Below are 23254 nucleotides of genomic sequence, written 5' to 3' on the forward strand. Positions count from 1 at the left end.
CACATTTAAGTCGCATCGACTTTATGTAAGAGCACCTTCCACTATGTTTGGAGAAGGTTTATCATGCGGTTGCTTTGGATAGGCGAAGATTGAAGCGTTCACGTTGGATACCACGATTTGATTTTGAGTTGCTGCATAGCAATATTGAGGAATAGATACATGTTTGAGAGCAAAACACCTTTCTTCAAGCTGATACGTGCAAACACTACACAAGACCCAAGCAGCGCGGTATTTTTACACTTGCCGCAGTCTTGAACGAATCTGGGGAGAGAAACTACTACTTCTTAGCCCATACCCACTGGAGTCCGCTCAGCTTATTCAAGAATACGTACACAAAGTGAATCATTGGTAGGAGGGACACCCAGTGATGTCGTTGTACGTTCGCGAGAAACGGTGCAGACGGAGCGGTTGCATACAGATATAGATATAGATATGATCCCAAACGCAAGCCCGTCCCGTCCCATGGGTATACCAAGTTCGTGCACGCCAGAACATAAATACAACGTCGTGACCATCGATGCAAGATGCCAAATACCAAAGGAAATGCACAAATGTCCTGTCCTGAACGCCGGCCACCGCAGCGCCAGGCATACGGAATCCATCCACTGCTCTATACAAACGCCGCAAGCCACCCTCTGCGGCAATGCCGTTACTCTATTGCCAAATGTTGTCATGCGTATCGTGCGTCTATCGCGGACTACTTGTGCGCTTGGGCTGGATGCTCTCCCTCTGGACTCTCAGGCTGCGCATGTTGCTCCCTGAGCTGGCGCGCCCGCCCAGCCGACCATCTTCGTCGAAACTCTTGCCCTTCTTCGCACCCTCTTCGTCGTCACTGTCCGCCAGATCTCCCAACTCGAACTGGTTCTCGACGTCGTAATCATGCATCAGCCCCGCGCCTTCGCCTGTGCCGCTGGTCCTCCGTGACCCGCTACCGTTGCTCTGCAGGTACATCTCCTGGCTCCTACGGGCCTGCATACTGCGGCGTGTCGGGAAGCCGCTGATAGCGTCACTGGGAATGCCATCGGATAGCGAGTTGCCGTGGGTACTTGTGCCGCTGGAATCTTCGCGCGAGAGATTGAGCAGGTAGACACCGGAAAAGATGATGAGGAAGCCGCACAAGAGCGAGAGTGTGTTCACAGCGGAAGCTGTATTGAAGCCTTGGAAGAGGAGGCATGAAGCGATGAGGGTGCAGGTTGTGAAGGTCACGTAGTAAAGCGGGTTGACACTGAGTAAGGTTAGGATATGTTTGAGTGGGGGAAGAGAGGGACATACATGTTGGTCGAGAACTGGCTGAGGGCCTTGTTGAAGTAGTTCATTTGCGTGAGAATGCAGCCTACAATCATGATGACGAAGACGTAGGTCGACGGGTGGGTGAACTGGTTGTTTCCGGCAAAAGTCATCTTGAGCGCAATGCCGAAGGCCTTGATGAACATAATGGAGACAGAGCCAGTTGTGGAGCAGATGGAGAGGTAAATTAGCGGGTTCTTGCGGCCGTACTTGGGGGCGATCTTGTAGATCATGAAGACGGAGAAGATGGCGACGAAGAGGCAGTAAATGAGAAAGCCTGGGGTGCAAGTCAGTGTCTCGCCGCAAAGACAATGGTTGGTGCAAGAAACGTACCAGGTTGGAGAGCCAGGTTCAAGATCTCGTCGACGGACGAGACCTCCTTGTCCGGCGGCGCATGCAGCACGATGATGACACTCCCGATCAAACAGATTGCACAGCCAATTTTGCCCAAGAGGCCCAGCTGCTCATCGAGGAAATAGCTGCCAAGCACAGCGCCAATGAGCACACTCAGCGCGCCGAGTGGGGTGACCAGGATCGCGGGCGCAAAAGCGTACGCTGCGAAGTTGAAGATCTCGCCGAGGACCATGGTGATGATGCCGGCCCACCATGTCGAGTTGCGCAAGTATGAGTAGCCGTCGCCGTCGAAGCCATGCTTTTCCATGGACGCATTGAGGCCCTTCTTTGTGATGACGAAACTGGCGCCAATGGCAAGCGACGACGAGACTGCGAGGCACAGGCCGATGTATCTGGGGCGAGGGTTAGCAGGCGGTCTGGGGGTCGTGATGCGCTGCAGCGTACTTGTCTTCCATCATGACACCGCAAAGCGACTACTGGCTAGCCGAGCAGATGTTGATGCACGTGTATGTATGTAGATGCGCGCTCAGATGCGCCGTCCGACTGCTGCACGTAGCGCGACAAGCGGCAGCGATGTGGTGTGGTTGTGGACCGATTGCAAGCGCTGCGTATCGTGGGAGTTGTGTTGGCGGTCCAGCTCAACAGAACTCAGCACTTGAGCTCTGCGTTGCGACGTAGCTTCGGCACGATGCTGCACGGAGGCCGGGTCGGCAGCGCGAGGATGTGTCGACGTTCGCGGCAGGCAGGGTCTTGGAAGCGATGCGCGTTTCACCAAACGCCGCCGAGCGAGGGAGAACGAGGCAGGAGCACTTGTGGGGCGCCGGGTGCGTCGTCACCTGCAGCGACAAAGGGAGTGGGCCAGGGATTGGGTGCAATGCGCAGTGAGTAGCGACTGTGGCGCTGTCTACACCAGCAAGAGCAAAAGCGAGGGGAGGGGATGGGGCACGAGCAATGGCGCGCGCAGACAGTGCTGGTTATTGACTGACGGATGGGCTGGATCCAACAAGTGTGCAATGGTGGCGTTGTCGTTCAGGTACCGTCTCATCATCACACGCCATCCCCGACTCCCTGTGCTGGCTTGAGGCTGAGCAGCCTAGATCGCTGGAACGCTACAACGCTAAGGAGAGCGCCCCTGCATTCGTGGAACCTTGGGCCATCTGCTATTCCAAGCCAGACGCGTAACCCCAGTGCAAGCATTTCGGCATCCGCGCACTCCCGCAGACCATCCATTCTCGACACGAGATGCAGCTATTGTACATCGAAGCATCGGCAGTCACGCTTCGGCTGCATGCTGGACAACACCGCTTAGTCACAGTGACCATACTTGGACAACACGAACGCACATGTTCAATACACAAGAGCACAGATCGAGGCTCGTAAACGAAGTAGTTGCTGAAGCTGATGCTTAAAATACGAAACATCCAATCGCAACATCCGGACGACGTCAGCATAACACGAACCTTGCGAAAGACGCCTGAAATAGATCTTTGCCGACCCACAGTCGATGTAAATCCTACTGCTTTCGCGAGTGACACAGCTCATCTTCCAAGTGTCTTTGCGGCCAAGCATGCGTCCTGGTCGTCCTGCAATGTGCATTGCGACAGCGAAGCGCCCGATAGAAGCCGTCTCTGTTCGAATCTGGGGTATCTCATCGCTATCTCCCATGCCAACCCAAACGCCTCAACCCCAGAATGCCCTGTGTGCGCACTAGTGTCCCTCCGCCATGAATTGTTGATTTGTTTGATATTGCATGTATAGGGTGATCCGGGGAAACAGTTGCGAATACAGACGGACATACCTTGCTGCGGTGCGATCCTCGCAAGGCTCATCGAAAGAAGCAACGAGACGCCGAGTATTTCTATATAGCAGGACTGTGGTTAGTAGATTGTTAGTAGATGTTGTAGAAACGAACTCGGACTCAATCTCGACATTAGACTGTGCCAGTAGTTCGCACGGGCCAAGAGATTGTCATTGCTGAGCCTCATCCGAGTAAGATAGCAAATGGTCGTGAAAGGGAGAGCTAAGTATTAGTAGTCGAAAGGCGTTCGAAAAACTTCGAGAGTGGCGGGTTTCAAACTCTTGGTCTTTTGGCATCTGGCAAGCAGATGTTAGCATTGGAACGTCTCTTGCACGATGAGCGTGAGATCATACCCGCAGAGTGAACAGTATCATCAGCCCCATCGCCGATCTCGTCAATCGACCTCTTTTGTCCTTGCGGGGAAGATAGTTCGTTGTCATTTGACGAGATCAATGCAAGGGCTCCAGTCGGCGACGTTTCGGTCGCAAGCTGTCCAACCGTGCTACCCTCATCGTCACCATGAATGGTGTCGTCATCATGCAAAAGGACCACATTCTCCCCTGTAGAGTTTGGAGCCGGGTCAGTGTCGATCGCCCACTCAGGAGCATTGTCGAGGTCTAGAAGAGCATCGGCATGTGAGACATCCTCAATAGTCTCGAAGGTCTCGTTACCATGATCGTCGTGATCGGCTTCGTCCAGTGGCTGCTCGTCAAAACCTAAGTTGACTTCTCCATCCAAGCCCTGGAAGTTGTAATCGGAGAAGTCTTGGTTAGCGTTGCCGTTCCCGGCATCGTTGGCATCAAATAGATCCCCTCCAGTACCATCTGCTTGATAGTCCTGGAAGAGATCACCTTGCTCGTATGTCTCTGTGTAATCTTGGAAGGCATAGTGGTTTGAATCATCACCATATTGTGTTTGAGCAAGCAGAGTGGTGTCGTCGTCATTCCCATCGAAGAAGGCCCCAGCAGCGTTTGCATCATCCTGGCTGTCGCGCTCAAGAACGGGACTCGGCTCTTGAGTATCTGTAGGTTCGTCTCCTTGCACGGTAGACGAGGACGGAGAGGGCTCTTCCGCTGGCACGGACTTGGTCTCTTGATCATCTTCATCATCACTGTAGTCAACAAAGTCGTCTGCCTCCTGCTTATCGTGCGCAATCTGATCGGGGGTCCTCTTATCCAGTGGTTCAGACCCGTCTCGTTCGGCTGTTGCAGGTGCAGAGTCGGGTGCTGTCTCTACGTCTTCGTTGGATACTTCGGGGGCTGAGCTCTTCGGAGGATCGAAGTCAGCACTCTCTTGTGCAAGAAAAGATTCATCATCCTGAGTGCCAGGGGTCTCATGCCACGCATCTTTCAAGTCGACGCCCTGTTGCTGCTCTTGACTGGAGTCGTCTTCATGTTCTTCTTGTTCATCCTCTGCTTCATTATGAGGCTGTTCATTCTGTCCAATAGCCTCCACTCGCTCTGGTGCAGTGCTGTGATCAGAATCAGGCGAGCTTGCATCTTCGTCTTCATTTTCTTCGTCGTCCCACTCTACGTGTTCATGCTCGGTCGATGCACTGGAGAACACATTCGAGAAGTGCGTCTCGCCGGCTGCCACCGCAGCGTCCAAGGCCGAGTAACCACTACCCTGCTCAGCATATTGCGCTACGTCAGCGAGCAGTGTGGCAAATCGTGGACGGAACTGCAAAGTGACGTAAAAACACTCAGGGTCCTCGTTGTCATCCTGTGCCTGTAACGTGTGATACAGATCAACCAAGCGCTCTAGAGACACAGCTACACATGCAGTGTTGTCTTCATAGAGCTCTAGGTTGTGCAAATGGTCGAATCGAAAGCCTATCTCGTGTTCGCCGGAAACATCGTCACCGAGGGACAATCTGCAAGCTTGAAAAAGATCCGACATGCTAGACTTAGCGACGGACATATCTTCAAGCAGGAAATCACCGCTTTCCTCGAGATCATGCCCTTTGAAAAGCCACAGTTCGTTGCCTGCGTAATTCACGGTCACTGGTCGCAGCTCGATCTGCTGGACGAGTTGATGGGTACTCCCACTACCATCGGTTGCATTTTGTTGCAGTCCTTCTTGCTGTTCAGTGATTTCTTGCTGTTCAGCGATGGCATTATCAGAGTGTGAGTACGACTGTTCATCTGTTGGAAGCGGGACACCACCGTCGTCGACATGCACATGATTATCCTCATTGGCTTCGTGCGACAACTCTGCATCCACTGGTTGATACTCAGGATTCGTCTCTGTTGTTTCAAAGCTCTCCGCGACGGCATCTTCTTGAATTGGTGCTTCACGATGGAAATTCTCAGTGGACTCGACTGGCTGCGCATGTCCCTGCGCCTTGTCATCCTGATTTTGGTCGTTGACGGGCACAGGTGCAATCTCAGCATCGTAGGAAGCTTGCAATTCTTCATCATCATGCACCGAAGGGCTGTGCATCTTGACCTGCTGTTGTGCCTCATCGTCCGAATAGTCGATCAGATCTTCATCTGGTGGCGCAAGCATATCTGCTTCGAAAGTATCTGCGCCCTGATCTATAGTCTGTGACACTGCTGCTGATGCGGTAGCGCCGCTGTCGTTGTATGTATCGTCTTCCTCAATCAGGTCGCCATGGTCAACCATGAAATCGTCTTGATCAGCAGGCGGCTCTTCCATATCGACAACATCATCTGTCGCCACGTCGTTAAGTGACATATCGTCATCCTGTACCGAGGGTGCAGTATCCAGATCGAGATCAATGTCGCCATCGCCGAAATCGAAGCCTGTGTCGGACAGCACATCCATATTGTCGTCTGGTGCAGAGACCTCAAGGGCTGGGACAGCTTGTGCAGTAGTAGTCATAGCTACGTTAAGCAGAATAACAATCTGGCTGCGATGCACGGTGAAGTAATCACCTCGGTGTGTAATCGATTCGAGCGCGTCGAGACCGCGTGTGAGAAGGTGGCGGGTGCGTGATTGTAAGCTGTGTTGTCTGGGTTGAATGTTCGGCACGGAGATTATGAGTGCATCGCGTCGGGGAGATACAGGTTCGCGCGTACGGAAGGGATACCGGGGTGGGGTCGAGAGAAAGGGTGGAGTGAAGACAAAGAGTGAAGCGTAGGAGGGACGGACGCGCCAAGGCCAGGAGAGTAAGTAATCTGCGGGTCAAGGTACAGCGGCAGAGCTTTTCGAGTCGCAAGAACACACCCGTACCTCGAGAGACAGGCGTATATAACCACTATTAACGAAGTGTGGCTTGAATACCGCGTAAGGACCTGTGTGGCGACGATTAGATGGTCGAGATGCGGGCAAGGGAGGAGCTGCTTAAGTGCTGCGCAAGGTGCACTAGCGCAGGCCCCGACTTTCAACGAAGGCACGTGATGCTCCACATTGAACTTCCAGGTGTTCAGTGTTGCGACGTGAGGTAGTGCCTGAGATAGAGCTGTCTGGTTGTAATCTCAGCCGTGCGCTACAACTATCTGGCGCCATACTCTTGTAGACTCCTAGCCTCTTCCTACCCCCCGAGTCGCACCTGGACGTTTCGTGGTTTTGTAAATTCCACTTGGTCAACACCCCCCTCCATCCTCCAACCCCGAACACGACCGCGACGACCTCGGAGCTCGCAACGTCCTACTGCCAGAAAAACAGCTCATTACGGAAGGGTACCGCCTCAACGCTTGCCAATTGAAAGCTCACGACAATGGTACAACATCCAGCGTGCCCTTACGGGCTATCTGTCAACAGCAAGCTGACCTGCATAGGTGGTCCTCGCCGCGTCGATATGCACACGAGGCGGCAAAGCCGTCCTCTCGCGCCAGTTCCGTGAGATGCAGCGCTCTCGCATTGAAGCCTTACTCGCCTCGTTCCCCAAGCTCGCCGACAGCAACACCCAGCATACCACTTGTGAGCAGGACAACGTGCGCTACGTATACCAGCCTCTGGATGAGCTGTACATGGTACTGATCACCAACCTGCAATCCAATATCTTGCAGGACATCAACTCGCTACACCTTTTCGCCCAGGTTGTCTCGTCAACATGCAAGTCCCTTGACGAGCGCGAGATTTTGAGAAACTCATTTGAGCTCCTCACCGCCTTCGATGAGATCGTCACGTTGGGATACAGGGAGAATCTCACCATGAGCCAGATCAAGACATTCTTGGACATGGAGTCGCACGAGGAGCGCATCCAGGAGATCATCGCAAGGAACAAGGAGCTCGAGGCTTCCGAGGAACGCAAGCGTAGGGCTAAGCAGCTGGAGATGCAGCGCAAGGAAATGTCAAGGTCTCAGCGCGCTGGAGCTGGAGGTATGGGAGGCGGTATGGGAGGCGGTATGGGCATGGGCCGCCAGTCTTCGTATCCTGCATTCACACCCAGCGCGCCCACGCAGACGGTGCCAGATACATACGACAGCTACGAAGCATCAAAGAAGGCACCAGCCAAGCCGCTCGCACTGGGGAAGAAGGGCATGCAGCTCGGCAAAAAGAACAAGACGAACAGCGCATTCGACCAAATCGCTGGCGACCTGCCACCCGAGAGCGAGCCCCTCGTTGCGCCCAAGACTTCAGCGCCCACCGCTGTTGCCCCCGCTAGCGCCCGCCAGTCTACATCTACCGATCGCGAAGCCATTCACATCACTACCAATGAGACCATCTCCGCACGACTCGATCGCGAGGGTCTGCTCAAGTCCTTCGAAGTCAAGGGTGAGATGCAGCTTAAGATCTCTGACGCTTCCCTCACACAAGTCAAGCTTGACCTACAGACTGGCGACACAAGAGGTGCTCAACTAATGACACATCCCAAGGTCGACAAGGCTGTATTCAAGAATGACAAGGTCATTCAGCTTGCAGATACCACGAAGGGCTTTCCCTCAAACATGGGTATTGGCGTCATGAAGTGGAAGCTTGCACCCCGGCCTGATGATGTCTCGGACCCACCGATCACTTTCCGCGTTTGGGTCGAGGAGTCGGGCAGTACATTCAACATCACTGTTGAGTATGAGCTTACTGGCAGCGACCCACTGAAGGACGTCACAGTCACGATTCCCTATGAGACCGACGAGCCTAATGTTGGTTCCTTCGATGCTGTGTACGAGGTCAGCGGTGACAGTCTTGAATGGAACATTGGTGCTGTCGATGAGAGCAACAGCTCAGGCAGTTTTGAGTTCGAAGCACAGGCTGGCAGCGATTCTGAGTTCTTCCCTATGCGTGTAAGATTCAACAAGAGCACACCATTTGTCGACGTTGATGTAAGTTCAGTCCTTAGCAGCTCTGTGAAATGTTTGCTGATCTCGTCTTCAGGTTTCGAATGTTACCCTTCTCTCCATGAACCAAGAAATTGGCTTCACCAAGGATGTCAAATCCACCACCGATGTATACGAGATTGTGTGAACGTAGTGCGATGCGAGGGTATCAGAGGAGTCTGGACGGGCGGCTGAAAAGGCATAGACAAGAGCGGAATTGAACGAATGTAATGAGCGCATCAGCTACTTCCATGCTGATTCGCGATTACCGGCCTACCACTTGCAACCACATTACCAGACGCACGACAGCGCCTATGTGACAGTTCAGCCTGTCTTATTGCAGCTCTAATTGATCTTCGGTATTACAGTTGCGCTTGTAGGGCGGGTCATGTTTGTCGTGTGCTGAACATTTACCAGCGTGATTACTATATGTCCAAACGCCAAAAATAGGAAGCACGAGCACAAAGGGACTTCAACGCCGTTTCGCGCAGTAATGCAATAGTCAATTTTGTGGTGTTCTTTCTTTTACTTGGATTACATTACCTGTGTCCACAACAGAACTGCTGTCAAGAACAATAGCTTCTTGAGTGACCACGCGTTGGCACTAGCCCCATTTGACGCTAGTACATCTCAAACACCTTCCACTCATCTTCCACACTCACTCTACCATAATACTCTCGCACCGGCCCGAGGGCCACCAAAGCCCATCATGGAGTCTTCAGACGCGCCTACATTGCTTCAGCAGGCGGAGAAGATCCTGCTTCACCCAATCCACCCCCACCTCATCGCGTATTGCCCAACTATGGACTTGGTCGCTGTTGTTACCACGGAAGAGAACCTGGATGTGTACCGTATCAATGGACAGCGGGCTTTTGGCCTGAAAAGAAAGAGTGAGGGTCTGGTCGTGGATACAATCAAATGGGAGTTCAATGGCAAAAGCATCGCGGTCAGCTGGAGCGACGGCAAGACCGACCTAGTCAGCAGCGAGACGGGAAAGGTTGGCTTGAAGGATCTTGGTCTACCTGAAAGCGCTTCAGAAAATGGTAATGGGGGTGGGGGAAGGGTGAAGTGCATTGGCTGGGGATTAAATTTCATCGACGTCGACACTGTCAAAGCCAGGACGAAGAAGGTGGTGCGAGGTTTTGATCTCTCGACAGACACCTGGGACGATGCAAAAGACGGTACAGATGTTGAAGATTTTCTCCAGAGACAACCTGATTTGCAGGCTTTGGACTGCGCACCCGATCTGCCGGACCAACTGGCTGTCGTGGACGTTGAGACGCTGTTGCCAAAATTGCCCGCAATCCCTTTGCCACCTATGTTGCCATTCATGAGGCTTTCTCAGACAGATTCCGGCGCCTTTGGATCGCAGGCCGAAGTTGATGCGCTTTTGCACTCACATCATCTAAAGGACTACAACTCGGTGGATATGTTCATACGTTGCTCTGAGCGCGGAACGATCCATCCCTCCATCTACGATTCGGTAGAGACGGTCACTGTGAGCCTACCTTCACATTGGGACATACATAGCGCGCCCTTGATTCACGCAAGTCATCCATACGCCTGCAGCCATGGGCTTCTTATGCGAACTACTACACCAAGCTCGCAAACAAAGAACATTAGCTTTGTTCCACTTACACTCAACTTCATTCCCAGCGCAGGAATTTACCTCCACCTCATCGCATCAAAGACCTCACAACTTCAGAACCTTCTTCTTTACATTACGCAATGTCTGCAACGTATCCGTACATTTTACAAGCATGCCACAGACCTTCCTGCAAAGTTCATGATGAACATATCAGAAACACTCGAAGAGAAGAGTCAAGGCGATTTGACCACAAGTCTCTTTCATCTAGCTTGCACGGGCGCGTGCCCACCCCTTATTCGAGAGTGGCTCGTTGACGAGCTGTCTGAACAGGGACACAAGCGATGGGACAACACCGTCACCTCATCGTTGGCAACACTACAAGCGCTTGTGCACGAAAATCTCATTCCAGCGCTTGATCGCGCAGCAATCGTCATCTCTCGCCTCCGCGGTCTGGCGATGTATCATGACACGGACTGGATCTTCAGCAACCCAGCAACTGAGTTTACGTCCCTTTTGGAGACTTTGAAAAACATGCGGCTGCTGGCCCATACTGTGTTGGTTTATGTCGCAGACGAGAAGAGACAATTCGCTGCCTTCAGCAGATGGATGCGCTTTGTCATAGACTTCGAAACCACGGAGCCTGATAGCGAAAGCCGAGCCGAGATGGAAAGCCGAGACTCAGGTGTAGATATTAACCTGGTGTTGGAATACGTCAGGCATGGACTGCAGCAGAGCAGCCTGCACCCGTATCTGATGCCAGACGTCATGTTAGAAGCAGGGGACAAAGCGAGAGAGCGAGCGAGCTACGAGGACACGAAAAAAGCCATCAGTGTCTTTGAGGATGGGGCGAGATGGAGACCTGAGGCACTGTGCTTGGAGAATGTATTGGGTCACATGGCGAGAGGTACGACAGGACTATTGAGGCAGGTCAGCAAATGGCAAGAAAGTGGTATCCAAATGGATAGCGGTATTATCCTGGAAACTCTGCAAGATGCGGAGGGAGATGTTATCGCAGACATGAGGATGGTTCACGAGGTATGTCCTGACCCCTATACCACTCTCCACCAGGGGACTTCTAATTCAAACCCGAGCAGCAAGTCACACCATCACAAGCACAGGGCTCGACGGGGATTTCGACCTACATCGCCATCGCCTCTACCTCCTCGCCAGTGACACTCGACATCCACCGCCTCACTCATTCATCCAGCATAACAACTCTGCCGAGGGACCTACACAGCCACAGTATCGCCAACCTGTCCTTCCCACCCGGAACTTCGATCCTAGACGCCAAGTTTGCCGACGACGCCGCTCTGCTCGTGCTCATGAACTGCACATCGCCCAAGCGGTCCAACGACACTGACGACATCCTGGGCCACAGGATTCTGCGCATCCCCTACAACACAACTCCGCAGAACAAATCCCCAGCGCTGACATATCATACGCTCTCAGCAGCCGAGAACACACAACATCTCCTACCGAAGGGTAGTGCGCCCGCAGCATCCGGTCGCGTTCTCACGAAGCTCACACCTGCGGTCGTGCAGCAATACACGATCCATGTCTTTGAGCGCGGAGGACGGTTCACGCCGGACAGACTTGTTGTGAATGGACGGAAAGGAAGGAGAGTTGTGGTTGTACTGGCTAAGGACGGGAAGCACTATCGAGTGCTTGATATGGACTACCCTAGTCAGTGGGAAGAGGAAGGTGATGATACAGAAGTGGGAATCGGTGAGGACGGGGATACGGTAATGAGCGGACTCTAGGGAATCATGCATCGTCAAGCCGGATAGGCTTGGAGATGATGAAATAGGACAACCTTTGTGCCTTATTTGCAATCGCAAGGCACGAAGGGCTTGAGAGCTGAGGCGCAAATGGGCATCCACACAGTATGCATGCACAAAACACCGAGGAGTCGAAGGATGAAGAATTCTTGTTCACATTGCCAAAAGTACAGTCCAATGCATTTTTCGGTATCACATTCCCTATAGCCTATCATGCATGTAGGCTTTCTGAGAAGCCTGACCGGAGAAGTATCATAACGCCCGGCCACCCGCATGTTGGTGTATGGTATGAGAGAACAACCGAGCGCATCATCGTCATTGATCCAGGAAACCGACGCCACCTTATCAAAAAACCATTTAATCCTTGGTCTTCTGGGTACCGCGGAGCAGACCTGTCCTCCTGGCGGCGATGAGACCAGCCTTCTGACCGGCAACGGCGTAGCGCGAGATGGTCGAGGCCTTTCCGATATGCTGGTGGTTACCACCACCGTGGGGGTGATCGACGGGGTTCATGGCAACACCACGAGTCCTGGGCCAGCTGTTACGCTTGGCAGCGAACTAAATAACGTTAGCGACACGCTCAGCGCGCTTTGGGTATGATCACTGACCTTGTGCTTGGCACGCGAGGCCTTCAGGAGGGGCTTGTCGGTACGTCCACCACCGGCGACGATACCAACCATACCACGGCAGGAGCTGGGGAGGACCTTCTTGGCACCGGAGGGGAGCTTGACACGGGTCTTGCCCTCATCGGGGTTGTGGCCAATGACGGTAACGTAGTTACCGGAGGTACGGCCGAGCGCACCACGGTCACCGTTCTTGTCCTCGACGTTGGTCAGGACGGTACCCTCGGGGACGGAGTGGAGGGGCAGGATGTTGCCGATGGTGAGAGCGGCGTGCTTTCCGGCATAGATGAACTGCTGTATGTTAGTCTACGAGCCCGTCACTTCTCGTACTTTGCGGGGACACTGACCTGGCCAGTGTACATGCCCTCGTTGGCAATGAAGGTCTCCGTGTTGTGCTTGAACTTGTACGGGTTGCGGAAGGTGACCTTAGCCAGAGGAGCGCCTGCAAATTCGTCAGAAAGGAATTTCGCACGTCGCGCCGCTGTACTCACCACGACCGCTGTCGTGGACAATCTCCTTGACTACACCGCGGATGTATCCATTGCGCTCAGACTGTCTGCCATTAGCCTTTCCATTCCTGCGTGTATCGACTTTTGCGGCGGCTGCGCGCGGTTCGGAGACGTACGAAATCGAGCGTGCGGAACTGGGCGGGGGCCTTGTTCAGGCGGGTGTTGGCCGTGAAGATAGAGCCGCGACCCTTACGCTGGTTGCGGATGACACGACCCATGGCGACTGACTTTGATGGTGGTTAGTATCGTAGTCAAGTGGGAAGTTGCGACCATGATCAAAATCCCCTCGCTTAGCCGTGGGTGCCACTAGCATAAAACAGCTAAGCCGCATCCGGTGCTAGGCCTCTGAATCTTGGCCGAGCCCATCAGCCTTGTGCTCACCAACACCACATGTACCTGATCACCATGACGAAAAATTAGATGTGTACGGGACCTATGCGTAAGAAGCCGGCCGTCAGTTCAACGAACGCTCGCACCTATACAATCGACATGTACCACATCCTGCAAAGGCCGTGGAGAGTCCCACCAGTAATCAGAGCGGCTTCGGTCGACAAAGGGTTTTGAATGAATCACGAGCGTAAGTAGTATTTCACTCATATAGCAGTGCAGAACGAACATGGAATTATACAGTCTTGATGGCCGGCTCTACTCCCGCACTACGAGATCTGGTCATCTACTGGACCTGGCTTATATCCTTAATGGTCTACGAGTGCTCTAGCGAACTCCGTAGCTGATTCTTGCATATTGTTTCCGATACATTGACCTAACGTATTCGAGAAATTTGTTACCGTCGCATTTGTCCAGAATGCAGTCTCACAGTCATATTGGCCAATAACTTGCAAGCAGGCTAGCAGATTGGCTTTAGATCAATTCGATTACGATATGGTAGCAATTCTACTGAGGCCAGCGTCAGGATTTCTTGACCACGATGTCAAATGGTGGATAATGCAGCGCAATACCATCCGGATTTTCAACAAGCACAAGTTTGGTCAGAGGCCACCCATTCTGATCTTTGTATCTGCAAATCATCAGTAACTGCTATACAAGTCAGTCCTTGAACTCAAGTTACTCACCCAGCGTAGTCAAACCAGTTGCACTGTTCCTCTCCAGCGGCCTTCATACTGAACACCTGCGCACCGTCACCAAAATCCGCATTCTCGCTCGCTCCACCAGCAGGGTCGAGCACCACACCAGATGGTCTAGAGAAGTATGGCGCCCCCACGCTGTCCTCAGGCCAACTCAATCTATCAATGGCTTCCAAGGCACTACTGCCATTGACCACTAGTTCTCGCATGTACAGGATCTGATCTTCAACCTCAAGTCTCGCATACGTTGTCGAGTTTGTAACGTTGATACTTACCACATCTGTAATGATGCCGGCATCCTGGCCACTTCCATACGCACCAGCATATTTCTTCTCCACTTCCGCGGCGAGTGCTTCCGCAAAAGCAGGGATGAGTATATCTTGGACATCGCCATACAGACTCGCTGGGTATAGTGTCTCATAATCTTGAAGTCCCGCAGTCTGACTCAGAATTACAAGCCCGTAGCCTAGGTTGGGAACGACATCGATCCAGGACCGCCAGCCGCCTCCGCCACCTGACTTTCCGTAGATGCTGTAGGTCTTGCTTGTGGGGTCGCCTTCGTGGGAACTTACATTATACGTGCGGAGACCGATCTCCCACCCGGGCCCGACCTGCTGCTTACCGTCTTGCAGGGTGTATACTGGCTTCAACGCACGGCGTCGGTCCGAGGACGAGATAAGTGTGGGAGACTGTTGCAACCAGACGCCATGAATATATTTAGAGAGATCATTCGCTGAGCTCTGTTGTGTGTCAGTATTGTCGAGTTGCAGTTTTTCGGCAAACACGTACCCACATTCCCGCTGCCGGGTTATATCCCTCTCCGACCACAAGATCGGCCCAGTTGTCCCCTCCAGGTACCGAGATGAAGGGGATCATACTGTCAGGGATGGGTCCAAGGAAGCTGTTCGTCATATTGAGAGGTTGCAACAGCTCCTGAGTGGCTAACTGACTCCAAGTCAGATTCATGCTTGCGATCTCGTTGTAGTATGATGCTATAGCAGCTCCCAGGATTCCAATCCCCGCATTTGAGTATGCAGATCTCTCCCCGGGCTTATACATTAACGCCGTCCTTCCGGCCATCCCAATCACGCTCTGAACAGTCTGAGCTGCCCACAAGTCTCCCACGTGGCTGGCTGTGGCTTTTCCAGTGCTCAACACCTGGTTGAAATCGGTGCTAAAGCTCTCTCTCGTAACGCCACTTGTGTGGCTTGCCAGCATGCCTAGCGTTATTTCGCTGCCGCCATCTGACCAGTCGAGGGACGGTAGGTGGAACGATGGCAGAAGTTGTCGAACCGGTGTATCCAGGGTGATGGTGTGATTGGAAAGCTGGGAGAGAAATAAAGCACTGGTCATGACGACATTTTTGGTGACAGATGCGACGCGTAATATCGAGTCGCTGGTAACAGTGTTTTCGGTTGCATTAGATTGATACAGAGACGTTTCGTTGAACTTCAGAGCACCAGCATTGAAGGTGTATACGGGTGTGGGCGAGGAGGCATGGACAATCGCGAAACTTAGCCCATCTCTTGTAGCATTCCCATCATAGGGCTCCCGCAGAAGCTTTTCAATGCCCTCGAAGGCCTTGGAAATTGCAGTATGGTGGAGCACCTCGAAATTGGCGAGAAACCCTTCAGGAACATCAGGCGCACACGCAGCGCTTGTCCGGGTTGCGAGAATTGCGAGTGTTAAGGTAGAGAATATATGGGAAACCATCATAAGTTTTCAGGAAGACATGGACGTAGTAATAAACACCCCCGTTGACTACAGACTTATATACACGTGCATGTTACCTCCGCAATTTCAACCCCACTAATGGGCCCGATAAGCATGTGTATTGAACCAATAGAGTTAGGTGCCCAGACAGATCGACGACCCTGCCCATCCGCATTTGCACCGATAGTCAGGTTTTCGGTGCGAGATGCTAGGGAGCTCACCGACTTGACCATGATTGCCGCGCCCAGATATTCGGCATTACTTAACCGCTGTCGATGGACAGGCTGCAACTCCAGAGCTGGCAACGCAAACCTAAAGAATTAGCACTTTCCCCTGTTGTTGGGAATTTTATGTATGTGTGAGGGATCTGTTCAGTGCTATGCGTGAACCCCACACATGCCACTGCACACCTTACTTGCCAACATCACGAGACCCAGTTGTACACCTCTCTGGCAGTATGTGGAAGACTATGAGGACATGCGTTTGTACTCCGGTTTAAATCGTTTTTGAAGACCCCACCACACAAGCACGAGTATGTGTGCAACGTGAAGACAGAAAACGATTACCCCAAAGTAAGGATTCCATTCTTGCGTACTGACGCAGATTCAACACCATCAAATGCCGCTAAACTCCAGATTTATGCATGTCGCTAACAAACCTCATCGTCTACAAAGTCGGCCATGCGCCGGTCTTGCGGTCGTGGTTGTCCTCGTATTGGTCCTGAACTTCACCCGCTTACTCCCGCGGCTTTCGCCATAGTTCTTCCTCATTCACTTGTCGCAAGGATGGCACACCATTTGGAGACTGTGTTGTCGAATATTCGATGCCACATGCGCCACGATCCAGTGCAAGGGTGCTTAAAGTCCAGTGCAGCTGCTCGGAAGCGTCGCTCGGTATACTCGACCGATCGCGAGACTGCACAAACTGAGGTTGAGCTGCTCCATCACCAGACGCCATCATCGCTAATGAAAGAGAGTCTAGTTTGGATGCGAACTCGGTTTCATCCTTACTCGCTTCTTGTGCGGAACAGACGTTGCTAGGTCGCATGTTGGCCTTGAGCTCTAACTCGTAGAGCTTGTGCTCTCGCGCAAACTCGGTCTCGAGAGTCCGGCGCTCTTCAAAGAACACGTCGTATTGCTCTTTCGACATTCGATCGATCGGTGGATAAGAAGCTCCATGCTGCGCCTTTCGCTGTTCCCAAATGTCGATAGCCTCCTTCTGGATGCATTCATTGCAGACGAATGCAGTAGCCAAGGGTTTTCCAAAAGGCTCGACGCAGTTGCCACCACAGTCTTCAACTAAGTCCGTTCGGATACGATGGGAGCATAGGAGCTGGTGGTAAAGTCGGCCTTGGCACGGCGCGAATCGTTTGCTTCGGATATTGTTGAAGGGCGTGTTCAACGTAGATTGTGACGCGGTCAGATCGGTAGACTGTACCTGTTCTGAGTCAGGTGTGCTTGACCACCCCCATTGACACGCCATGACCAGATTTGCGTGTGACATTGTGTCCTCGGAAACTTTTGGAGGAACACGGAATGCGTTGTTTGAGAAATCCATGGTTTTGTAGCCTTTCGATGTTGATATCAAAGGTGGCGTATGCTAGCGTAGCGTTGTTGCCTTTTGTGGCGGCCAGGTAAGTGAAGCTTTCGAGTTGAGTGAAGCGTCCGTCTGGTAGGCTTCGGATAAAGTTAAGCGACTGTTATATATGTTGTACAAGTATGGAGATGTGATCTCTGTGAAGTGCATTATATGTGCACAAGACACTTCGATTATCTTCCGAGTCACGCTACTGCGACAACGCCGAATCAAGGCTCACAACGCGAACCAGCGAGGGAGAAGTTCCAGATCTGGTCAAATGATAGTATTAAATATGCCGGAGTCAAGTACAGGCGCGAAATGATCTGTTAACGTGATGTGCTGGGTGGAAGGAGGAGGTTGACACACGCTGGATGACGGTGATCGCGACGCGCAAAGTGGGTCAACCCGCGCTAGCCGCGTTCGGACAGTCGGACGTGGAAGGTTCGAGGCACCCGGACTCCGAAACTCAGTCACCAGCCACCTTACGTACATCACAGCAAGAGAGGACGACATTGTGCAAGCAAGATTGGCAACTTCCGTTTTCACGTTGGAAATTCACGACTTCAGAAACCCAAAACTTACGCCGATACCACGCTCATACTCACGCCTCACCAGTAACCGTATTGATTGCCACATTGATGCAGCGAGTGCATTGGGTGAGCGAGGCATCGAACTTGCTATACAGTACAAAGGCAAAGACATCAATACAGAGCTGCAATATCATGCGCCAGAAGCGCTCGCCGGTTCTGTCGGCATTCCACGTATCCAAAAAGATTTGTTCACAGCGAGCATATAAGGTGGTACCGTCAAGATCAGCGCGTGAATATCATCGTAATCAAGCGTCTTAGAGAGACGTCTGTGTATGGTCCCTCAAAAAGCATACCTGGTTCTGTACACTACAGGTGTCCAATCCATCTTGCAGACCTGCTAATCGAACTGCCGTGATGTTGTTACCTTCCACGTTATTAATCACACATAAAAGCAATGGCGTCAATCTCGTATAGATCTCCCTCCCCAACTTCGTCTCAGCCACCACCTGCTTGCAATATGGCTGCGACGAGCGGGGGCACAGTTAGCTTCAACGATCCCGCGGAAGGAAGGGTTGTATTATTTGTGAGTACGATCAGCCCACTTCTTATAGATACCTTTTTGTATTTCCACGGTGACGGTGCGCTTTGCGATGAAATGCCCCGGAGCAGAAGCGAGTTTGCACACCACAAAAGACAAGTAGCGACTAAAAACCCCTGGCGCACCAAGGTAAGTCTTGACTGTTCTCATCAGTGCTAGCGGTGTATTAATTGAATACGACCTGATCGTGCTACCGTTGTGGCTTGCCCGCTTGGGAGGTCATCAATGCGGACATGTATGTAGCCACCCATGCTACAGTGAAACGACCCGACAATCGTAGTGCGTGGCCATCAATATTGGATTAGCAGGGTGCTTGCGGAGGTTGGGGTGCGATGATGAGTGATCATGAAAGTGGATTCGACATGAGTTGGGAAAATAAGATCTGCGAATGCGGACACTTTCCAAGCCCAGCTTTACCCCAAGGCCCAGTATTGTTACGATTTTTGTGCAGCTTGATCGTCTGACCCCGGACTACTTACGCCATCTCCCTGCAAAGAATATCCGCCTAACTCGAGCAACATCTCTAAGGAGACGTTACAAATAAGGTTAAAACGCCTCTAAAGTAAGGAAAGGAGCAGAGCTTCTAATATGGAGTACGACAGCATCTTCGAACCAATTAATTAGGTTGGCAAAGATAGCTGTGCACTCACAGATGACGATGCTAGCGCGGCTTGTCTACGATGACTGGCACTTCCGCCCACCTTGCAGACCAAATGACACCGAACTGTAAGGATATGAAGAATGCGAACAGAATAAATAGGTGAATCGAACAAGTGGCATGATCATGCACCGTCCTTTACCAACATGGTATTGCTTGATATACATCCCTCCTACTGTGGTGGCGGATTAAGATCCAGTCCCTCGACCAACAGCTTGAAGCTATCTGACCTTGAGTAGCTCCCTGCAGAATCAAAGTCCAAGCGACCCCTCTCACAATCCTCAAAGTCCACAACCGTGATGAGCAACTCGTCTTCCTTCTCCCAGACAGGGCCAGCGATAACTTCGCCTAGCGGCGAAATGATACACGACCCTCCTCTGGAAACATAATCTTCATCATCGGACGATGAAGGCGCGGCCTGGTTCGTTGTGAATTGCTCAGGAGCCGGTGGCTGCTCGACCTCGTTGCGGAGAGGCGATGAACCAGACTCGATCGCCGATTCGCCATTGACCACTTGGTGCTCATTGTTGGATCGTACAGGAAGACAAATTTCGTTCTTCTCTTCCGTGAAAACGATAGTACTCTTTCTTCGCCCGCCGATCGTCTTGGGTGCTTCAGGCGGTGTTGGTGCGCTCTGGCTGTGCTGCATTGTCTTCCCTCCTTTTATCCAGCTCGGCAGATGCTTTCGCTTAACGCACTGATTTGCGGTCACAACGAAACAGCGTCCTTCGCAGCCTATAGTGCGGACAAGCGATTCCCAGGTATCCCGGGCGTCTGCAGTGGGCGCGAACCAGAGGTTGACGTTCTGGCTATACAAACTCTGTCGTAGAAGAGGCATATAATTCTCCCAGCATATCGCTGATCCGATGCACAGTTTAACACCTTTGATTTCCGTGGTGATAGCCCGTAGTGTCGATGCTGAGCCCTGACCCCAGACCAAGCGTTCTGAGCCAGTAGGCATGACTTTACGTCTTTTACCCAGCACACCAAGCTTGGGGCATACAAAAACAGCTCCACAATACAGTGTGCCCGCGCATCGCTCAACGAGGCCCGTGACAACAAAGACACCCGTCTCGCGCGCAATGCGCTCCAGCTCTTCCCGTACACCGTCACCTCGGTATTTCTTGCCACGAGGCAGCTCGAGCTTCTTTTCTACCCAATCTTGACCTGCGCCAGCTGGTGTGTCACCCATATCTACAGCATCATGGAAATACGCCAAAAACTGCTCGCGCCCTTCGGGCGCGCGTGCTCCGACAGCAGCTCCGAAGCTGCAGGTGCGTGGGTAGCCTCCCAAGTAAGCCTCTGGGAAGAGGATGATATCGACGTCCTCAGCTGCGGCACGTTTTGTGGTGACTTCGAGCGCGCGGAGGGTATCTTGAGTGGTCTCGAGTGTGCGGGCTTGCGCGGATGCAAGCTTGAGGAGCTGTGGCATTTTGTCTGATTTGTACGAGACTTCAGGTACTTGAGAAGACAGATTCACCTGTCTGACTGTGATCTGTATGTTAGAAAGAATTCATCGATGTGTGCGGGTGCCACAAGCTACATAGGGCTGAACCGAGGACCACGAGGTTCTTGTAGAGACTCTTACCAACGTATTCCGATCTTACAATCTGCAATGTAAATGAATTTATGACAAGACACCACAAGCAGCATACGTACTTGCGTTGTTCGTAGAGAAGAATACCATGTGAATCAACTCAAATGTCGTGGTTGAGTGATCTTCCCCGCACGTGGAGCTCGAGCTACAAGCTTGGGAAGCCGGCATTGGCGAATCAGAAGGCATGAGCGAGGCCGCTTGCCGACGGAAAGCTCTTTGGCAACTGCCGCCACACTACACCTGCGCAAAAGTTTGCATTGTATTTGACGATGAGTACAATAGCTCATAAGGATCTAGAGACCACAGTATCGTTGAGCCATATTACCAAGGCAGATATAAAATAAAAACCCTTTCATGGAGACCAAAGCCGAGTATACTCGTCCTCTTCTATCCGTAGTGTAATGTTAATAATGCCGCCGTTTTGTACCATTCCATGCGATGGGTATACATCCTAGGAGGACTATTCTGTATGTATACTTGAATCAAAACGCTGCAAGCAGATAAACGGAGGATACATTAAGAACCTGGCATGTCAGTGCATGTTGCCAGCCGACGAAGGTAAGTCGCTGGAATTGATGTCGATGGCACCAACGTTTAAGCAGGCTGAAAGCATCTAGTAAACCTGAGTTGGGGCAGTGACTTCTTTTATTCTCATTGGAAGATTGGAGGCATCATCTGGTATTCGAATCGGTGACTTTCGGAATAAGAGGTTATATTGCTGCTCCAATCTCAATATCTCGCTCCCGAGTTCCTGTCTGAGAGCCTCCCCGAGTCGACGGCTGCAGAGCTGTACAAACAGTGTGACAGCCTTGGGCCCACTGGCTTGACCCATGCCATGCACTCTCTTCCGGCAGGGACGATGAAGTGAAGTTCTTCGTGCTTGCAAAGCTCTTTTGCGAAACGTCGTCCCTCTCATCAATGCAAACGTCCAGCCCCTGACTGACTTTGATACAGTGCATCGGCACTTCTTCATCGTAGGTTATATTGGCTGCGATTCGAGATGCGGAAAATGGCGACTCCTTGCTACGTGTCGATTTTACTGTCGTTGCCGTCGGCATCGGAATGTGACCTTTGCTGATTCCCGACTTTGTGTAGCTGGTCGTCGAGGTGAAATACCGACGGAAGAATATTTTAAGTGCAGGCGCAGATGCACATATCACTGCTAAATCGGCTTCAAGAGCTGTCCAGATATAGCCATAATAAGCGTACCAGGTGGTATCGTAAGCTATCGGTATTTAGCAGCTGGAGGCAGATGTAGATGCGGCACATACTGTAGTAGTACACGTATGCTGCGTAATACGTGCGCATGATACCACAAACACAAGTGCTGTGTATATCAGCTATGACCCGTTATATTCAGGGCGACCACTTACACGAGACCCAGACCGAATAAACCGCATAAAGCTAGCTTCTGAGTTCTGGGAATCTGCAGTTTCCAAATGAGGAAAACAGGAAGCAGAGCGATGACGAAGTCCTGAAAGGTACTAATAGCAGCAACGGCCACAATGATGACACCTTCGTCGCGACAAGTTACTTCATGCTGGGACCTCCAAGCGCTGTCGAAAAGGTAAAAAAAGCCCTCCGTCGGGTTGCAAGTGAAAGCGATGAGGAATATGAAGGTGATACCGTATAGAAGGCAAAACACAATGGATCCCCAGACCCAATAAACAAAAGTGATGGTAAGCGAAGCAGTTATTCGCCGGTAGAAGAACAGAATCGAGACCTTTATTAAAGTCGTACAGATCATGTAGCTGATCTCAATTGCCATTTTGACCTGGACCTGCGTCAGCCTGTGCCCAAGAAAATGCTCACCCAAAAGCCTACTTCTCGAACAGTGACCAATGTCTTCTTCGTTTGGTCCCATACGTGCCACTGGAAGCCATATATCCTCATGGCTAACTTCGATGTTAGTTCGGTAAAATCACATGGGGCAATGTGCTTACCTAGAACGACTGATATTGTGAGGGCCAATAGCGGTAAGATCGCAATACTCATCAGAGTATCATCTAGTCCGGCATTTTTACCTAGGCTTAATCGTGCCCACATGCGTGCAATATACACAAGGAGTGTGATTCCCAAGGATATAAGCAACACAATTGACGCGCTCCAACCCCGATCCTCTGGATTTACGTGGTTGGCTTTAGGCCAACTGAGCTGAACATCTAGGGGCGTGTTTAGGCCACCGTCTCGAGCGTATATACGGTCGATATGTGGTGTCAGAGCATCCATGTGTGACATTCCGACATCAAGTGTGGTAAACGAAAACCTCGAACTGTTAGGCAAGCGAAGCCAAGGTACCCTGTGGGATCTTAACGCAGACGAGAGTTACTCCTGGG

At 51.9% G+C, this 23254-nt stretch overlaps 9 protein-coding genes across 9 annotated transcripts; 2 read left to right on the forward strand and 7 right to left on the reverse strand.

The window, feature by feature from the left end:
• Positions 1-279: 279 nt before the first annotated feature.
• On the reverse strand, positions 280-2364 carry C7974DRAFT_23487 (magnesium transporter NIPA-domain-containing protein). The gene is made up of 4 exons (XM_046137427.1): positions 2086-2364; positions 1621-2033; positions 1273-1564; positions 280-1225 (listed from the first exon to the last, which is right to left on the reverse strand). The coding sequence occupies exons 1-4, from the start codon at positions 2097-2099 to the stop codon at positions 688-690; spliced, it is 1257 nt and encodes a 418-aa protein (XP_046003326.1). The 5' UTR covers positions 2100-2364; the 3' UTR covers positions 280-687.
• A 1192-nt stretch (positions 2365-3556) lies between these two features.
• C7974DRAFT_23501 (uncharacterized protein) lies at positions 3557-6435 on the reverse strand. Its single transcript, XM_046137430.1, has one exon. The coding sequence runs from the start codon at positions 6281-6283 to the stop codon at positions 3713-3715; it is 2571 nt and encodes an 856-aa protein (XP_046003327.1). The 5' UTR covers positions 6284-6435; the 3' UTR covers positions 3557-3712.
• Positions 6436-6798: 363 nt separating this feature from the next.
• Positions 6799-9175, forward strand: C7974DRAFT_349504 (uncharacterized protein). Its single transcript, XM_046139438.1, has 3 exons — positions 6799-7124; positions 7183-8667; positions 8720-9175. Exons 1-3 carry the CDS (start codon positions 7122-7124, stop codon positions 8807-8809), a joined length of 1578 nt encoding a protein of 525 aa, XP_046003328.1. The 5' UTR covers positions 6799-7121; the 3' UTR covers positions 8810-9175.
• Positions 9176-9328: 153 nt separating this feature from the next.
• Positions 9329-12040, forward strand: C7974DRAFT_23654 (anaphase-promoting complex, cyclosome, subunit 4-domain-containing protein). Its single transcript, XM_046137460.1, has 2 exons — positions 9329-11284; positions 11344-12040. Exons 1-2 carry the CDS (start codon positions 9371-9373, stop codon positions 12007-12009), a joined length of 2580 nt encoding a protein of 859 aa, XP_046003329.1. The 5' UTR covers positions 9329-9370; the 3' UTR covers positions 12010-12040.
• C7974DRAFT_440076 (translation protein SH3-like domain-containing protein) lies at positions 11887-13383 on the reverse strand. Its single transcript, XM_046145307.1, has 5 exons — positions 13276-13383; positions 13142-13202; positions 12998-13092; positions 12636-12944; positions 11887-12585 (listed from the first exon to the last, which is right to left on the reverse strand). The coding sequence occupies exons 1-5, from the start codon at positions 13375-13377 to the stop codon at positions 12385-12387; spliced, it is 768 nt and encodes a 255-aa protein (XP_046003330.1). The 5' UTR covers positions 13378-13383; the 3' UTR covers positions 11887-12384.
• Positions 13384-13922: 539 nt separating this feature from the next.
• On the reverse strand, positions 13923-15988 carry C7974DRAFT_23682 (beta-lactamase/transpeptidase-like protein). Its single transcript, XM_046137461.1, has 3 exons — positions 15034-15988; positions 14233-14984; positions 13923-14177 (listed from the first exon to the last, which is right to left on the reverse strand). Exons 1-3 carry the CDS (start codon positions 15958-15960, stop codon positions 14069-14071), a joined length of 1788 nt encoding a protein of 595 aa, XP_046003331.1. The 5' UTR covers positions 15961-15988; the 3' UTR covers positions 13923-14068.
• A 704-nt stretch (positions 15989-16692) lies between these two features.
• C7974DRAFT_299694 (uncharacterized protein) lies at positions 16693-17514 on the reverse strand (the record flags this gene model as incomplete). Its single annotated transcript, XM_046137764.1, has 1 exon — positions 16693-17514. The coding sequence occupies one exon, from the start codon at positions 17512-17514 to the stop codon at positions 16693-16695; it is 822 nt and encodes a 273-aa protein (XP_046003332.1).
• A 1815-nt stretch (positions 17515-19329) lies between these two features.
• On the reverse strand, positions 19330-21029 carry C7974DRAFT_383865 (carbon-nitrogen hydrolase). Its single transcript, XM_046140800.1, has one exon. It carries the CDS (start codon positions 20751-20753, stop codon positions 19494-19496), a length of 1260 nt encoding a protein of 419 aa, XP_046003333.1. The 5' UTR covers positions 20754-21029; the 3' UTR covers positions 19330-19493.
• A 599-nt stretch (positions 21030-21628) lies between these two features.
• On the reverse strand, positions 21629-22913 carry C7974DRAFT_408257 (uncharacterized protein; the record flags this gene model as incomplete). Its single annotated transcript, XM_046143315.1, has 5 exons — positions 21629-22143; positions 22190-22245; positions 22292-22692; positions 22743-22813; positions 22862-22913. The coding sequence occupies 5 exons, from the start codon at positions 22911-22913 to the stop codon at positions 21629-21631; spliced, it is 1095 nt and encodes a 364-aa protein (XP_046003334.1).
• Positions 22914-23254: the final 341 nt, after the last annotated feature.

Source organism: Boeremia exigua (genome assembly GCF_020726555.1).
Source record: "Boeremia exigua strain MPI-SDFR-AT-0100 chromosome Unknown C7974scaffold_1, whole genome shotgun sequence".
Lineage (NCBI taxonomy): Eukaryota > Fungi > Ascomycota > Dothideomycetes > Pleosporales > Didymellaceae > Boeremia > Boeremia exigua.

Bases quoted from the DNA above. Each gene is read 5' to 3' on its own strand.
- C7974DRAFT_23487 (XM_046137427.1), bottom strand. The intron at 1,565-1,620 runs GTACGTTTCTTG...CTTGCACCCCAG, and splicing joins GAACCTGGCTCTCCAACCTG to GCTTTCTCATTTACTGCCTC. The intron at 1,226-1,272 runs GTATGTCCCTCT...AACCTTACTCAG, and splicing joins AGCCAGTTCTCGACCAACAT to TGTCAACCCGCTTTACTACG.
- C7974DRAFT_23501 (XM_046137430.1), bottom strand. From the start codon at position 6,283: ATGACTACTACTGCACAAGCTGTCCCAGCCCTTGAGGTCTCTGCACCA.
- C7974DRAFT_349504 (XM_046139438.1), top strand. The intron at 8,668-8,719 runs GTAAGTTCAGTC...TCTCGTCTTCAG, and splicing joins CACCATTTGTCGACGTTGAT to GTTTCGAATGTTACCCTTCT.
- C7974DRAFT_23654 (XM_046137460.1), top strand. From the start codon at position 9,371: ATGGAGTCTTCAGACGCGCCTACATTGCTTCAGCAGGCGGAGAAGATC. The intron at 11,285-11,343 runs GTATGTCCTGAC...AAACCCGAGCAG, and splicing joins ACATGAGGATGGTTCACGAG to CAAGTCACACCATCACAAGC.
- C7974DRAFT_440076 (XM_046145307.1), bottom strand. From the start codon at position 13,377: ATGGGTCGTGTCATCCGCAACCAGCGTAAGGGTCGCGGCTCTATCTTC. The intron at 13,203-13,275 runs GTACGTCTCCGA...AATGGCAGACAG, and splicing joins AGTTCCGCACGCTCGATTTC to TCTGAGCGCAATGGATACAT. The intron at 12,945-12,997 runs GTCAGTGTCCCC...ACTAACATACAG, and splicing joins AGGGCATGTACACTGGCCAG to CAGTTCATCTATGCCGGAAA.
- C7974DRAFT_23682 (XM_046137461.1), bottom strand. From the start codon at position 15,960: ATGATGGTTTCCCATATATTCTCTACCTTAACACTCGCAATTCTCGCA. The intron at 14,985-15,033 runs GTACGTGTTTGC...GACACACAACAG, and splicing joins ACCCGGCAGCGGGAATGTGG to AGCTCAGCGAATGATCTCTC. The intron at 14,178-14,232 runs GTGAGTAACTTG...GATGATTTGCAG, and splicing joins AACTGGTTTGACTACGCTGG to ATACAAAGATCAGAATGGGT.
- C7974DRAFT_383865 (XM_046140800.1), bottom strand. From the start codon at position 20,753: ATGCCACAGCTCCTCAAGCTTGCATCCGCGCAAGCCCGCACACTCGAG.